The sequence below is a fragment of the Pavona decussata genome, unplaced genomic scaffold, assembly GCF_977016875.1.
Source record: "Pavona decussata unplaced genomic scaffold, jaPavDecu1.1 SCAFFOLD_93, whole genome shotgun sequence".
Classification (NCBI taxonomy): Eukaryota; Metazoa; Cnidaria; class Anthozoa; order Scleractinia; family Agariciidae; genus Pavona; species Pavona decussata.
Genome location: NW_028145510.1, coordinates 2,255,543 through 2,272,543, shown reverse-complemented (window position 1 = coordinate 2,272,543; position 17,001 = coordinate 2,255,543). Strand labels below are relative to the sequence as shown.

The following is a 17,001-nucleotide window of genomic DNA, read 5'->3' as shown; positions in this document are numbered from 1 at the left end:
GCTCGCAGGAATTCGAAATTTGTTTTGTTTTTGCTGAATGGTATTAGGGTGTGACTATTACGGAGGCGAAACGAAATGGCAAGTATGGCGTAACGCGTTAGCGTGAAGTGGGTGCGCGCGCGGAAGCAAATTTCGCGTGGGCGAGCGGCGACAAACGGTGTCACGCTACAGGAGGTCACGGCATGTGTTATTACGTCACAAGAAAGTCACGCGATATGCATTACAACATTTCATGCCCACACATGTAGCAAAGTAAACATTTTAAAGAAGAAAATACAATTTACAAGCTAAGAAAGTCTTTTAAAAATCTGGTCGATTTACGTACTGGCAGAATCGTTGAAGAGGATATCGTTACATTGATTCGAACAGCGGTGAATCATGATTTCGGATCATTGAAATTATTAATTAAAATATATATTGATCGAACAACCGTAACTACTCATTGCTTTGGAATTCGGTTAAGAGGAATCACAAAGAGATATTCTATTGACTTGCAGTCCTTTTTGTCGCACATACTGAAATTAATTCGGTTGCGTGTATTCAGCTTGAGACATTACCATTTGAATGGCCTTTAATACATGTTCGAAAGGAAATAACCGCACATGATTTCTGTTCAAGCCGAAAGCGCCAATCTTGTGACTTGAACGGGGGTTTTAAAATGCCTGAATTGACGGAAATATCGCTATTGAATAGCTGGATATACCCCGGAAGGTGATCAAATCCTTGTACAATTTAAATAAACAGGAATAAAAACTAGCTCACCTGTAGTGCCCCAAACGCTACGCCATGTATCAAATAGTAAGCGACGTTTGTCGTGAAAGAAATATTCTGTACTCTCAGAAATTTGTTTTACACGTTTGGGCTAGCTGAAAACATGGCAAAACAAATCCAAAGACTGTATAACTCGGTTCAAGCTGATTTAAGTTCACAAGGTGAGCTCCAAAATGAAGCAAATCACACCATCAACTCGGGCTCGCGCGTTGTAACTAAACAAAAGTTACAATACGGCCGTTTTGGAAAACAGAAATCTTCTACTAACGGAATACGTTAGTTTTGCGACTACTCACAGGTATAAATTTGACCGCAGGCATTTCAAACGTTACATTTAATTTCTTCCGCGCTGGCTAGCTTTCGGAAGCACCTCAGGAAGTACAATTGCTTATTAGCACACTGAACACAAGGAGGAGTGTTAAAAAACACGCGAAGGGATTCCTCTTGCACAGATCATTTCCAGCGCGCGCGGAGGAAAAAACTAGATACATCAATTTGAACACATTTTTACGGAAGAACAAGTATTCAAAAGTGAATAACGGCTCATTGATAACAATTAAAAGACCGAAGGAATTATAATTACAATCAAAACAAGTAAACTCGAATAGACTAGACAAACACGACTAGCACTATAAAATTACGAAAATCTTTCTTTGCTCTGTAAAAAATTAAGTCTCCCAATCTGGCATTCACTCTTGCTCACCTCGCAAATCATTAGTTAAGTACCTGACCAGTCTGAGCTTGCGAAATCAAGCCAAACTACAGCCAAGAATTCTTATCTTAATGACTAGGTCTATATATAAAGCGGTTTTCAATTGCTGTTATAGATAATCGGTTTACGTTTGCTGGAAAAGTGCCAGTTACGTTTGCATAATCACCATCTAGCAAGATCGATAAACACCTCCTGTGAGTCCGGCTTAAATCCTTATAACTATTTATTGCTTAGAAAAAAATGTTTCATCAGAAATAATTGCAGGAGACTGTTCGGTGATCTCTAGTTTTATACCCTGACTATTTGGCGTTGAATTCTTTTTATACACCGATCAATTTAAAACTTCAACATCCCCCGGGCAATTGAACTTTTGAACTAGGTTGTTCAAATTCCCGCCTACTCTTAGTGCCCCAAGGCATCTCCTGAAGGACAAATTTTCATCTTCAATCAATTACTGTTCATGCTTTGTAAACAGTGATAGATTAATGGCACTTTCAAAATCTACTTTAAAGCCGTTCAGAATGAGCCATTCGCTCACAGTGGCGACTGATTCTGTCCATGGAAGAACTCTTCAACTTCCAGAACCAGGTAAAACCTACGCAAGAATTCCGCTAGACCAAAAGAAAAATACATGCAGTTCAAATTTCTCACTTTCCGGGGACAGTACACGGTCAAATGCCCGGGGTATGCCCGTGGGGGATGTTGACAAACCAATCCGTGGGGCGATCAATGAGCAATGGTTGTTTTTATACCGTAAACTTCCAAGGTCTCGTTGTGACACGCTAATTGTAGTCAGGCCACTGAAATCCAACACCGGTAATGTCACGAATTCCTCTGGCACCAAAAAAAAAATATTGTTATGAGGTTCAGGCAGATATTAAAGTCACACCTTGACACGAATTCGAGCACAGCCGAACGCAAACTGTTTTACGCTGTCGAAAATAATTCGCGCTGGTTTGCTTTTGCTTTAATTTGCAACGCTCTGTGATTGGTTAGCACTCTGAACTCGCGCCACTTTTTCCACCAATAGGAAGCAAACCTCAGACGAGTCGTGATTTGCTCACACGTGTTTACCTGCGCTTGGCGGGAAAGCATGTGTGAGCAAACACACCTTAAGTTCTGATTGGCTCATTGCTCCGTTTACGTTTATTGTGATTGGTTAGAGTGATTAATTTGAGTTTCTCTTCATTCACGGCACTCAACCGGAAACCGCTCCGAGACACAGTGAGACATTTTAATAACCTGACGCCAAATTAGCCCTAAAGGGAGTGCGCTTCCTTTGTCAAGAAAAACGAAACATGATACTTTGCTTACCAGCACAATACAACCATGCTCATTATTCGTGTGAGAAAAATCACCCGACTGTCAGACTCTTTACATGAACGAGCGAGCAAACGAAACGATCCGGCTCGTCAACGCGACAACGAGACATCCATGTGATTTTTAGTCCTGATTCTCAGGCGGTCCAAGGTGCCTCAGTGACCCTTGACTCCCTCCCCTCCCCTCCCCTCCCCTCAAACCGTCGACTGAGAATCAGGCTAGCCAGAGATCCTACTCGCAGAGTGAGCTACATAGCTTCGCTTGTTCACAGTACTCCACTTCTAGATCTAGCTATATATTTTCTATAGGAGATAAGGTAAAAGAACAAAAATACATTAAAACGGACTTTCAACAAACTGCGGCTTGTGATAGATTCCACATAAATTTATCAAAACAACTGATACAGTAGTTAGACTATAGTATTCAGCAACTACTGAACTAGCAAAAATGACCAAACAAATATAAAAACATAATAAAATACCAAAAAAGATTTTAAAAAATTACAATCGATGTCCTTTTTTGTCGAGTTTAAAATATAGTACTTTGTATTTTATGAACTGTCTTATGAACTCATATTGAGAACTGTAAATCGCATGCAATTTGTACTACGTAACCTTTACCTTCGATTTCACAGTAACGTTGAATAAATATGTAATTGAGATACTTCTCGGTTAGTTCGTTAGAACGGTTTTCAATTCAGTGTCGTAAAACTAAAACCGAAGTAGTTACTCTGGCCAATCACAACAGATGCAAACAACGCAATGAACCAATCAGAACACAAGGCAAATACATGTGGCCGGCGTCAAGCGCAGGAAAACGCGTGCAACCAATTTACAATTGGTGTTGGTTTTGCTTCTCATTGGTTGAGAAATCGGCGCGAGTTTTCCAACCAATCACAGACCGTAGTAAAGCAAAACCCAAGGAAGCACTTAATTACTTGGACACTCAATTAAAAACCGCTCTCTGCAATTAGCGGTGTACAAAAACATGAAATTCAACTCACTCAGGATGCCTTTATAATTTTCAGTGTAGCGGTTTAAGACAAAAAACAAAAACCTTTAAAGATTGGTAAAAAATACAGAATTTTTCCTTCGATTGCTGCGTATAAGATATCATATAAGGTAGTCATTGCCATTATCGAGTTTTCTTACAAAAGGCTGTGTACTGCAGGTTCGAGCTCCGAGGGCCCGGGGTAGAGGGAGTGGGTACCAGAAGCTCTTTTACAAGTTTTTGAGGAACTAAAAATGATATACGTCTTATATAACACACTATAAGCTCCTGCGAGCTAAGCGCGAGAAATACGTCTGACAACCTGATGGGTGTGCGCGCTTGTTACCAGTATGGAAATGGCACTATTGTTTTTGTTTTCAACGGAAACATTTCGATTTTCACGCAGCTGTATGCAGATGGTTATTTCATAATCAAATTCTCTTGAAAATTGGCTTTTATGGTTTCCAACCATAACAAGGAAACTAAGTTGATAAAATCAATATGCCGCTCATTACATCCCTTAATTTTTAATCAGTCGAGAGCATTTTGTGTCTGATTGAAGTTTATTAGAAACGCGTTCACTTTCGATTCACTTCAAGCGCTGTTTAATAACGGATGCCGAACAGAAATTGTTGAATGAAGTCAAGAGTTGATACGTGGTGAGTCACGATAAGTCCGCGGTGGCCTACAAAATTCACGTCATTTGCGGACCAAAGTAACCGCGCGACCAAAAAACATTGACCAATTCGCCTATGGTTTTCGTTTTTCAGTTGCGACTCAGTACCCGGGAACACGAGAATGGGGATAAAAATTAATAAACTTTCTCGGTTTTAATTCAACTGGGTCTGGCTGTTCGAAAGTCGATTAACGCTAATCCACGATTATAAGTTAACCAAGGTTTTAAGCTCGATCGTTAAAGATGCTTTTAAAAGCTAATTTTAAGCTAATCGTAAAGGAAAGTCTAAGGTAAAACTGAAGGACCAAATCTTTTGGAGAAATCGTTATTGATTAGTTATTAAACTCGAATCAAAGTTCCCACTAACCCAGGATTAGCTTAATCGTGTTTTGAGTAACTAAGTCCTGATCAAAATGCAGATTCTCCTCACTTCTTAATGTTTGATTAGTGATAAGGTAAGAAGAAAGTGGGTGGCTGTACTATTAGTGCCTTCAAACACCTTAGTGGTCCCAGTCGATGAATTTTAACCCCTAAGGGATGCGTCGAGTCAGGTCATACTATGTATATAATTCTCTATGATCCGACTCTTCTACTTGCAAATTGTGCTTGCGTCGCTAGTGAAAACAGGCCTTAGTTTTAGGAGATGTTAATATTAGGACCCAAGGTCTCTGAAAAGAACTACAGAAAAAAAATACACTGTAGATGCACAGTAGTCCATATAAACAACCCTTAGGTCTCGCTTGCGGGGTTCCACATCACCAGACAACTAAATTCTGTTCCTCTTAACGCAGAAGTTGTCGACTGACATCTATCGATATTCCACGGCTAAATTAACATAATTTTCATTATAGATCAGTAAGGGCTTTGCAAGTAAACAAGTTAAAGAAAGTGTGCAAGCAAAATAAACGTTTCGGGAAACTTGAAAGGCCAAAAAAAGGATAGAGAGAAAAAGACGTTGGAAAAGAAGGTTATCACTGAAAACGAGCAGAGATTTAAAACCATTTAAAAATATATCGAAAAATGCAATATTTCACTTAATTTTGACATCAAACGACTTCGATATTTATCGCTATATCATGATGACGCAAGTACCAACTTGTCAAAAGCTAGTAAAACAAAAAAACTACTATGACCGTGCATAAGCCTAGCGATAAATGGTTGCCCCAGGCAACGAGCAAATCGGGCAGTACTTTGATAAGAATTATACGTGTTGCGATATTGCGCCAATTTTCAACTCCACGTGGAAGGACAAAGCGATTCGATTTTTCGTGTTTGCTTTTTAATTTGGCTGGTCAACCGCATTTTCGATCACTTTCTTAAGTGCTGCTTCGCCTGATGCAATATTCACGGAAGCCGCTTTTTTTTCCCGCCATGGTGAATCCGCCCCCACAGAGCACCTGCAATCGCCAGTCATTCAACTCCTCCTCAAAGACAGCATTTTTAATGTCAACAAATTTTCGCCTACACACATCACCAAGAAATTCTCACTGAATAAATTTTACACCGCGTGTCTTTTTACTGGCAACAAAAAGAGTTCAAAGCGCGCGTATTTGTGAAAAATAACTTTGTACCTGCCCCAACTTTTAATTAAAATCGATCGAATGTTTAATGATGCATTAACGTGATCAATGGAAACAATTTCTTCGAGCGCTGTCTCTTTACACTTTCAAAGCGTAAATTCATTAAGGTAATGTCTGCGGAGCGGTTTCGTCTGTTATGACGGGTCGGATGGAACATTAATTAAACGCGAACCTTTTTTCTTAACAAAAACAAGTAAAAACGGCCTTTCGATGCATACGAAACGACCAATCTTGAGCGAGGAGATTTCCCGATAATTATTCAGTTAAATCAAATACTGTGAACACCGAAAAATGGAGGAAATGAGTCGCTGCCGGTGAGAATAAATTCGTTTGTAATTCAGGCTTAATTTTATCGCGTGACGCTTCCCCAACATTGATAGTTGTTATTGTTTTCAATATCTCTTCTTAGGAGGTAAGAAAAATACTGATCCGGCATATTGAGTGGATCAAGGCCATCAAGCACTCTGTGTTTCTTTCGCGCACTCGCTCGCTCCAATAAAAAAAAAAAAGATTCAATTGACAGGCCAATCCACTCTTTAGATTATCATGGTTTCAAGGTACTTTCAATTGAGGAGAACAGATTTTCTTCTTGCTAAACCGCGGGCAAAATAGCTAGCACCGGGAAACAACAATCTAATTGAACTACCCAATTCTATCATACAACGCCGGACAAAATAGCACCAACATAAATTCTCAAGCTTTTGAAGTCTCAACAAATTACACATCAACTGCACTACCGACAAAAAGGACCTAATGTAAATCCGGCGTTGCTGAGTGAAAAATTAGAAAACCTCTTGCTGGGATTTCGGACACACGACGAAAATTAGAACTCGCACTTTTCGATAACAAACTGTCACTCATATGATGAGGGCCGCTTGGGTCCTAACACACTAGCTGAAATCGTTAGGGAGTCCGCCTTAATTTTGCGTTTTGTTCACGTTTAAATCTGTGAATCGAAACGCCAGGTGATATATCTTTCAAACGTTTGGCTATTAATTGAACAACAGACGCGAATTTCGCTTTGCGGAGCTAAGATTTGGCGTCCATGCCGCCTGGCGCGAGGAAATCAATGTTTCTCGATATTCAGTTTGCCTTCAAATGTTTTCCCAAGGATAGATAACAACGCACACGCTTCAAAATTTATTGTAGAAGGTTCAAGTGTACGTTTCGCCGCAGAGGATCTACTGTAATTGAAAATCCCGCTTTAGATAGTAAACATTGTTACTTTTCTAAAATTTAAAAACATTTTAATATGACTTACTAAAGAACGCCGTCTTCGACGCGATTCTAAAATATGACAAAATTTGCCGTTCTTACCTTAAAACCGTCGGCTTGTACGCTACATGCACCTCGAGTTTCGGGTAAGATCAATTCCTTTATGCCATCAACGCTTAATTTACGCAAGTTTGTTTTGGTGTGCTGTTTGCCTGTCTGTGAATGAGAAAACCGGTACCAAATAGTGTTGCCATCAAGTCATAAAACAACCTCGCTCTCACGTCACAATAACCGGAAACGAGGCTGCGTGCGGGGCGCGTGGTGTTCTCAGACAACGGAAGGGAAACACTTGAATGTGGGCTGGCAGGTACAAATAGAGATATGTGTATCACCTTTTAGATTGCCATGGATATAGCTTCTAATGTATTATTTGAGAAATATTACTTTGGTCAAGTTTCTGTCGCTAGAAGTTCTGTTTCGGTGGACGATGCAACCCTCAACTCTTCGAAATAACAATGCATATCTATTTTCGTTTTGACCAGGGTAAAAAAGACAGACGAACAGTACCACAAGAGAGTACTGTTTCAACTTTATAATGGTCACAGACTTCGGAATCGTTACATGCATAACAAACGGCTTCCATTTGAATGGTCTCTATAGGATTTCATTCACAAGCTCAAAACTTAGAATCACCGTTTTTGAAACAGCATAATAGACGGACGGAAAGTACAGTTTTTGATAGTGATATCTTAAAGGATATCACCCTTAGAGTAAAAAATTATAAACAGTTTTGTAGCATAATAAACAGCGCCACAGGAGAGAATATTGCTCAATTTAGCTTTCATTTAAATGGTGATACTTTACCTGTTCAGCCTGAAAGCCCAAAGTCAAAACCTGTGTACAGCATGATGAAGCAGCAAAGCATTGCTTAATAGCTTTCACTTTAATGGCGACACTTGAATGAGAATTTCAATCAGTCATGACGACTCAAAGTCAAAGCCACTTGTACAGCAAAATACACACCAGACAGCTCTTAGAACTGTTCACGTAAATAAAAAAAACAATAGCGGAAAAATGGACAAACAACAGATACAATGGTAGCCCTGAAACAATTATAGGGCTGCATGATAAGGACCCAACGAAACTGCGTGCCATCTGCAAAATACAGCATTGCATTAAAGTACGAAGAGTTCACCAGGATACTCTTGCATTTGATTCAACGAAGTGATGTTATATACGACCCCAGCCAGATTAAATGTATGAACTAGGGAGAGGTTATTGTAGAAAGAGTTTATATATACGAAAGAAAACGCATTTGGTCGAAGACGGCAACAACACCTTATTTGCATTACCTCCGCTGAAAAGAATACAGTGACATAAAATAGCACTTCAATTAATGAAAGGTACAGACTCCGTAAAATAACTAATGCTATCTTCATGAAGAGCGTTTGTTGAGCAACTAATCATTACTATTTCAGTAAATTCTTGTATACAGTTCATGTAGTCTAAAATGCCTTATATCGCGGCAAACAATTTCAAGCTGAGAGATATCAGATCAGCGAGATACCAATATCAAACGATATTGGCCAACGCAGAGATCGAAAGCTGGATGTGAACATTATTTAAGAACATTTTATTGTGAATTTGTGATCATTTGTTTTACTCTGAATATACAAACGCCAGGCCTGCCAGAGCAGACACCTTTTTCGTGGGAAAAGCGGCAAAAGCGTCTCCTCTCGCAAGCAACCAAACGCTTGACTTCTTATTGAAACACCAGCTGAGGGCAAAATGACATGCACGCTGATGCTAATAGCAAGTGGTTTTACGTTCCTGCAGGTGCAGTGGAATTGTAAAAAAAAAAGCGCCAATTAAAATAGATCCAAAGGTCAGCCAAAAAGCCCTGAAGTGTTCCCAGTGCTTTTATTTCATCTTGAATCAGTCTTGTCCGTTTTTTGGTAATATTTTTTAGAGAAGCATCATGGCGTCTGTGACGAACTTCGGTGAAATGCTGTAGTCCATGTGGTTGTATCAGTGCGTCTCGTAGTTTGTGTAGAATGAAGATGGCCACAAGACCGATAATTCGTCCAGAATGAGACAGTATCTTCATGCGTCTATGAAAGGCACACGACAAGAAATAGTTCGTTTAGACGAATTACCCATACTGTGCTACGACCTTTCGCTTAAGTTTGCCCGAGGCGAATTAAGCTTCTCTGGTCACAAAACGGTCATTTTTATAGCGATACACCTGTACAGTAAGCTTTTACGATTCAGTGTTTGATGATGGTCCACGGATCTTGAAACTGTCAATATTTTTGTCAAACGCAGCCTTTCTTCAAAAACAAGAAACAAGAGACAATAAACAAAGACGACAATTACTGAACGACCTTTCCTAATTAGGTTCTGTAATACAGCTGTTTTGGAGGTTTTCAATCTGAAATTATATTTTGCTCGAAAACAATTAAATTGTACACTTGGTTTTTATGAAGAAAGATGAAATTAAAAAAAAAAAAAAACTTTCTTTGCGACTTTGATCCAGTTAGTGTTAGTATCATTAATTTGTAAGTTCATTGGATCACGTTGCCGCAAAAGAAACTAATTTATATCTCCGCAAGAACTGACTAATTCGTAACAGGAACAATTATAATAAACTGGAACATAATTTTTTTTATTTATTATAAAATGCTGTCAAAAGGTAATTGGAAATATTCGCGGGCATTAATTAAAAAAGTAAGATGAATAACAGGTTATATTTTTAATTAACTCCGAACACGAAGAATTGCAATCAATTTTGAAATAAATAATATATCATTACATGGACGGTATTAACGACGGAAAAAATATTAATTAAATACGTCGGCGATGTCAGTTTTTTTGGTCAATTTTTAGACTCCAACAGGCAGCAGCAATACTCGATTTTTCCTTTAAAAACGAAGGCTAAGTGTTTGGACGAGAAGTCGATTTATGAAACTTTCCCTAAAATTAGATTATAAATTCAGACTGCTTGTTAATAACCAAAGACGCCGTTTAACATGAGTTTGACTTATTGTTGAGGGTAGTGGAAAAACAACTTGTGCGTCTTTGAATTCGATTAAAATAAACCATCAGCCAGTTTTTTTGGCTCAATTTTGCACTTCATTCTCGAAATATAATATATTAACTTTTCAATTACAAATCTGTCTTATGGTTTATGGAACAACGCTGAAGAAATATGGCAAAACGTAACACGATAAAATGTAAATATTTTTGAAACTGACGCGAACACACGAGAAAACAACTTTTAATTAATTGCTCAAGGCGGCAGTTCCGATTAAAATGTTAACGAAATTGCATGGATGTAACAGACATTTAAATTGTGAAAAAACCTCGTGGAACCACAATGGAAGCAGTCTTTTATGTTTTTTCTTCAACAATAGTTAGCCACACTCTGCGAGAAAAGTTTGTGCGTCCTCAGCACTCACATCGATGTTCGCGCCCTTTTATATTTCCTACGATCTCCGAAGAAAACAGATACTCACGCAGCCACTTGTTGAGACCTGTAAGCGTGTTTTAAAAGGGCGTGGTTGGAATTTGACGACAGGTGAAAGGAGGAGTCTTGCATGCGGCGAAAGACAATGAAACATGGAGAAACGAGAATGTAGCCATTTTTGTGCGCCCTTGTTTCTCACGTCGAAGTTCGCACCATTAATTCTGGATTCCCGCATCGCCCGACCAACTATCTTCGAAGAAATTAACGATTGCCAGCAGGTTATCATGGAACCAGTCACTTGTTGAGACAGGTAAAGGCGTTTTGAGAGGGCGCAGTCGGTTGGGATTTGACAGGAGATTATGAAGAGTCCTGCAGCGAAAGACAAAGGAACGACGAGGAATAGAATCAAAGACTCGATTCTCCTCGAAAAGAAACTCACAGACGATTTTAATGGTGATAAAAAACACTTTTTAAAGTTCCATTATCAAGCAAAAACGAAGCGAGGCTAACACGTATGGACGAAGCTTAAAAACTACAATTCCAAATATTAAGGCACTTTACCGTCATAAGCATTTAAGATTTGGTTTTCATGCCATTAGGAAGCGATTGTTTACGATCACTAACAAACACTGAAAAATAGCAAGCGATCATACAAAAACCGGTCTATACAGGTGACTGCAGTGTAATGATTCAATAGCGCGATTGATGAATTGCCGAGTGTTGCGCTTCCAAATGATCGCCACGATCGCTGATCCGACTTTTTCCCCTGATAGAGCGCTCATTTAAGATCATATGGTAATCAGCCTTGAAGTAAGAAAGTCTTTGGCTCGGCCCTTTAAAAAGTAATAAAAATTAATAGTCAACTTCCACGCTGCGAACGTTAATAAAGTCCTTCAAAAGACACAAAACTTGGGTAAAAATCTTTCAGTTCTGTTGTTGCTGATTTACTTTGTCCCATTTCTTTTGTTTTGTGGCTTGGAATCATTTGTATTGTAATTGTCCTGGCGAATCTTTGTACATAAAAACGGAAAGAAATAAAGAAAAGAATAGGTAAATAGATAAATAAATCCCCACTGCGCTTATCTTAAGGTTTACGAAGAGTAATGGGAGAGAGGAGATCGCAAATGTATCGTTTCAGTTCCATCCAACTAGACAGAGCGCACAGTATACGTAATTGCACCACAACGTAAATCCTTTTAGCGCTGCAAAATTTCATGGTGCTATACTGCAAAGGTTGTCATTCATTTATTGTTAAAATGAAGCGAGTGTCAGCTTGGAAAGTCGCAGTGCACAGCGACGCCAATAACAGGTCCAAGCGCTAAACAAGCCCATGAGATATTCATAAGGATCGCGCGCAATTTCCCGTCACGTGCCTTCACACACATGCTTGATTGCTGCACAAAAGAGAAAACAATTATGTGAAGAAAGCCAGGCAGCCTTATATTGTGAAGATAATTATAAGGGGAAAACGCTCTGATTGGCAGTTCAGGGGAATGCCGATGAGGATTGTCAGTGAGTGTAGTTTAATCTGTGGGTTTTACTAGCTGCATGGTTTAGGTCCAAATCACACAGATCGAGTGAGTCAGGTGGCTCAACGCGCCCGTTGCACGAATCGACTAGAAACATGACTCAGTGTCCTAGCTCCTTTGACAGGATGCTAGCTCATTGCGGCGTTAGATGCACGTGTTTATTCTTTTAAAGGAGTATTTCAACACTCCTTTGCGCTTCCTGGAAAATTAGAGAATAGATACATGGACGAACGGACCGACGAAATAGTAGTTGGAGGGAGGGGGAGGGAATGGATGGATGAAACAAGGGCAGGGTGACCAGGGCTTTTCAGCCACAGACCTTCGAATCGAAAGTAGCACACGCCTCGCACTTGAGCAATGCATCGTGCTAGGGAAGATTTTCAGGTTTAAATGTGGTAACAGAGAAAAACTACTCTGCAATAATTATTTTTTTTAAAGCGAGTCTCTAAAACAAAACGAGCGCGCGCGCTCAATAGCTTGACTACATCTCACTGTTTTTAAAGCATTTCAATCGTGCAATTACACGACCAAGGTACCGGACCACTTAATGCACTACGGTAAGTTACAGTTCTTGAGAAACGTTACCAGGGATAAAGTCTTACTATGTGTGAGTAAATTTCTATTCACCGACTCTTTTTTTTGTCAGAAAAAAAAAAAAAAAAAGAATTCTCGCAGGTACGCGCGCGCTGCTCGTCATCAATGCTAGTTTTTAGGTCACAGAGGAATTCCACATAACTTCAGTTGTTTGGCGGTAAATTCACAACCACTGTATACCGCGTTTGAACCGTGCAAAAAAATATAAATTGCGCGTCACTTGAACTGAACGAGGTTTGAGAAAACAATAAGAATGAGTCAAGACAAGGAATCTCCCCGAGAAGTTAGTTCTCCTGAGAAAAGTGAAGAAATTAATGCAGAATCAAGAATGGCAGATTCTTTGCCTGAAGAGAAGTTTGACAAGCCATCCAATCTCCGACTTACAGAAAAACCCAAACTGTCAAACATCCATCCTACAGTTACAAGGGCGCCACCGTGTGTTCCGAGTCTTGAGCCGACAGACGAGCGAACTCCACCCCGTATCCTTGTGAATGAGATGAAGAAAGCGCGTCAGCGGCCGAGGAGAATCTTACCTTACTTACCGCCAGTCGTTCAGGAACTTCTTCGGTGGAGCATCCATCCGCAAGACGTTTGGCGAGGTGCAGCTTCAGTGAGTCACCTGTTAACTCTGCCAACGATTGAAGAGGAAGATTTACCGAGTGTTCAGATGAGTCAAACGCTAGTGCAACCGAGAGTTCCGAGGGTAAGACGAAGCCTCCCGAGCATTCCGCCGATGAAGAACCGAGCTCTGCCGAGTAAAGCTAATACGCGTCCCGCAAGCAAGCCGCTACCAAAATCTAGAGTTGAATTCCGTAAACGGATGCTACCTACCCTTCCGACGATAAAAGAACAAACATCGCCGAGGCTTAGGGAAAATGAAGAAGCAAGACCCAATGTTCAGTCAGAAGAAAAGGAGGTTCCACCGCAGCCGAACAAGAAGGAAGAGTCGAGGAGCGTTAAGACCAAAAAGAAGACAAAAGTGCACAAGTCTACGAAAGAAAACCACAACAGCTTACGACTAATGGAGAAGAAACCATTGACTCCCAATACTCTGCAAAAGGTGGAACGAACTACTCCGAGTCTTTTATCTGCAGATAGTAATGCCTTGATAAACTCTGAGAAGAAAGAATCTTTAGAACTGCCGCGTCTTCGGGCAAAACTAGCAAGAAGAGCTTGGACAATGTTTGAACCGACAGTAAAGGAAAGAACGAATTCTCGTTCCCTGGGCATAAAGCAAGCCTTGCCGAGTATTACAACAGAAGGGCCAGTGACACCGAAACCACCATCAACTCCGAAACCGACCGTGACACGAACACACTCGACGGATCAACCGCTAGCAAACATTCAGCCAATACGAGAAGCAATGATGCCAAAACCACCCTCAACCCCGAAGCCGAACGTGGCACAAACACGTCCAATGATTCAAGCCACAGTAGATCGACCGCTGCCAAACATTCAGCCAATACAAGAAGCAATAATGCCAAAACCACCATCAACTCCGAAACCGAGGGTGGCACGAAGACGAGCGAAAATTCTGGCGGCAGGGAACCGACCGCTTCCGAGTGTTCCTTCAACACCTGAGGCAACCATAGCAAAACCACCGTCAGCGTTTAAGCCAATTGCAACACGACCACTTCCGAAGATTAAGGCGAAATTGAATCGATCAGTGCCGAGCACTCAGCTCATTGAAAAACAAGCCCCATCAAGCTTACGTTCTTCAAACCTGCAAAGTTTGGTGAAACAGCCTCTCTCAAGTGTCCAAATGGAAGAGAATTATCGTCGGACGGCAGTGAAAAAGAATGAACAACAGTGAAAAAATTTAATTTAATCATTATTTTTTACTCTCTATCTTTATAGGGATTTTTGTAAACAAACACTGCTGGCTCCGATAGGGAATCGATCAAAAAAGAAAAAACTTTAGAATTTTTAGCGAACTTGATGTGAATTATGTTACAAAAGTAACTAGTTCACTAACTTAATGTAAAACTAATCCGATAGTTCGTGCAAGGGCGTCTGGGATCGTTTTGGGAGGTCGGAAAGTATAGCTGAAAAGGACGCTAGAATGGCACCGCAAAAGTAGCTGATAGTATTGCGTTTGATTCTTAGTGGTACTCTGACGGCTATCCTTGTGACGTCGTGATCCTTTTAAGCACGGCGAGAAGGCGATTATGAGGAGAACAAAGTATTATGGTGTGAACACAGTAAATTATACAGAACAGTATACTGTGCTGTGCGTACAGTGTTGGATACAGCATACAGTGGTATACTGGTTTCAGCATGCCGTTGTCCAAAGACGAATCCTGTCCAAACAATGTCCTCTTCAGGTTTTACGCCAAAACTAATCCCAGCCTAGTATCCTAAGATGGCGCCCATTAGCCTACGTAGCTGAAGGGAAGTTGGGTGAAGGGCGAAATTGTGGAGAGGGGAGGGAGGGGTTAGGCGAAAGTTGGGCAAACGAGCAGCGAAGCTGCGAGGGGGGTGAGGAAAAAGTCTTACGCCGTTGGTGTGTCACGGCTTACACCGCCCATGGCGTCTCCACCCGGCACCAAAATTTGATACATTTTAATTACATTGGTTATATTCGCGCATGGAAAGCATCGCCAGCTACGCAGGCTAGATAGACATTTGTAATTATTGTATTTTAACACATCAGTTACTGCAATCATTCAGTATGGCATTAAAAACTTACGAATAACAATGACAAATGTCGATAACTGATTTACATGACTCCTGTGTATCCAATTAAGTTAAGATATCTTAATCGGGCACTTAGCTAATAGTTAAGAAAAGATGGCCAGGGCGGTTACCATCTCCAATCAAAACCAATTCCGATTGGAAAATCAAATCGTACGCGTCGTTCCATTGAGAGCATTTCTGAAATCATTGGCCTCCGGTGGTCATGGAAGTGATGAAATTTTACTGCTCCTTTTGAGATTTTAAGTTGATAATGATGCATTTTTCACGTTATCCATCTTCTGTTGGACATGCAAGCTAAATCATTTCATTTTTATGCCAAAAATTCCAACCGAGTAGTTTGTATAAATGTCAAGCGCTCTCAATGTCGCTGGAATCCCGGTCAACAAAACAACGGACTTTAAATAGAAGAAAGACCCTCGCAGCTTTTCGCAACTTAACCAGTTGCGAAAAGAAAGCCTAAAACATATTAAGGCTTGAACGGGATTCGAACCCATGACCTCGCTAAAGAAAGGGTTATCCTCTACAGTGGGAGATGGCGGAGGGCGCAGAAAAGGCTTTATAGGACAGGCACCAGTTTTTCAATGAGCGGATAACTTTATTCAGCGTATAAGCCGCTATCCAGCGGATAAAATGTATTGGTTGGATTCCTTTGGCGCCTCTCTCGATTTTGGCGCGAATTTTATTGCTGTTCCAAGAAATCGGTTCCAAAGCTCATCTTCTACTTGGCCCGCAACACGAACGCCTAGACAACTGAAAACTCATCAAACGGATAGTTTACTAGCCTACGAACGCAGACGTATTTCCGGCTGTCGCTTCTCTTCTCTTCGGCGGAGAGAAGCGACAGCCGGAAATAAGTCTGCGTTCGCAGGCTAAGAGTTTACCAGGGGCTTAAAATACACCATCGCATTTATTCCATTGCCCATATGCCCACACATTAAGGCGAAAACTGAGTATGGAATCGTATTCTGCTGTTTTGTGTTTGTGTTTTTTCCTATGTAATCTTCTTGTTGTATTGCGTTGTGTGGTATAACCGTGTTTGTTTTGTGTTTGTGTTTTGTTGTAATGGATCTATTGAAGGCGTTGTCTTGTGTTTTGCATTGTTTTGTTGTTTGTGTTCCTCTAGCCTTGTTGTTGTTGTTGTTGTTGTTTTGTGGTTATGTTTGTGTTTTGTTGTAATGGATCTATTGAAGGCGTTGTGTTGTCTTGTGTTTTGCGTTGTTTTGTTGTTTGTGTTCCTCTAGTCTTGTTGTTGTTGTTGTTGTTGTTTTGTGGTTATGTTTGTGTTTTGTTGTAATGGATCTATTGAAGGCGTTGAGTTGTCTTGTGTTTTGCGTTGTTTTTTTGTTTGTGTTCCTCTAGTCTTGTTGTTGTTGTTGTTGTTGTGTGTTTGTGTTTTGTTGTAATGGATCTATTGAAGGCGTTGAGTTGTCTTGTGTTTTGCTGTGTTACAT

General features: G+C 40.4%; 2 protein-coding genes across 9 annotated transcripts in view; one reads left to right on the top strand and one right to left on the bottom strand.

Annotated features, from left to right (window-relative positions):
* Window positions 1-17,001, bottom strand: part of LOC146473573 (uncharacterized) — a 51,165-nt gene that overhangs the window by 22,677 nt on the left and 11,487 nt on the right. For 2 of the 8 annotated variants that reach the window (XM_085118289.1, XM_085118294.1), the window contains exon 1: window positions 7,367-7,507. The exons of 5 other annotated variants lie outside the window; for them this stretch is intronic. The gene's annotated coding sequence lies outside the window, so the exon portion shown is untranslated. Of the gene's footprint in view, window positions 1-762; window positions 784-7,366; window positions 7,508-17,001 lie in introns of those variants that run through there. One more of the 8 variants, XM_085118291.1, reaches the window with a different exon arrangement.
* On the top strand, window positions 13,057-15,635 carry LOC146473574 (uncharacterized). Its single transcript, XM_085118400.1, has 2 exons — window positions 13,057-14,884; window positions 14,934-15,635. Exon 1 carries the CDS (start codon window positions 13,107-13,109, stop codon window positions 14,664-14,666), a length of 1,560 nt encoding a protein of 519 aa, XP_084974526.1. The 5' UTR covers window positions 13,057-13,106; the 3' UTR covers window positions 14,667-14,884; window positions 14,934-15,635.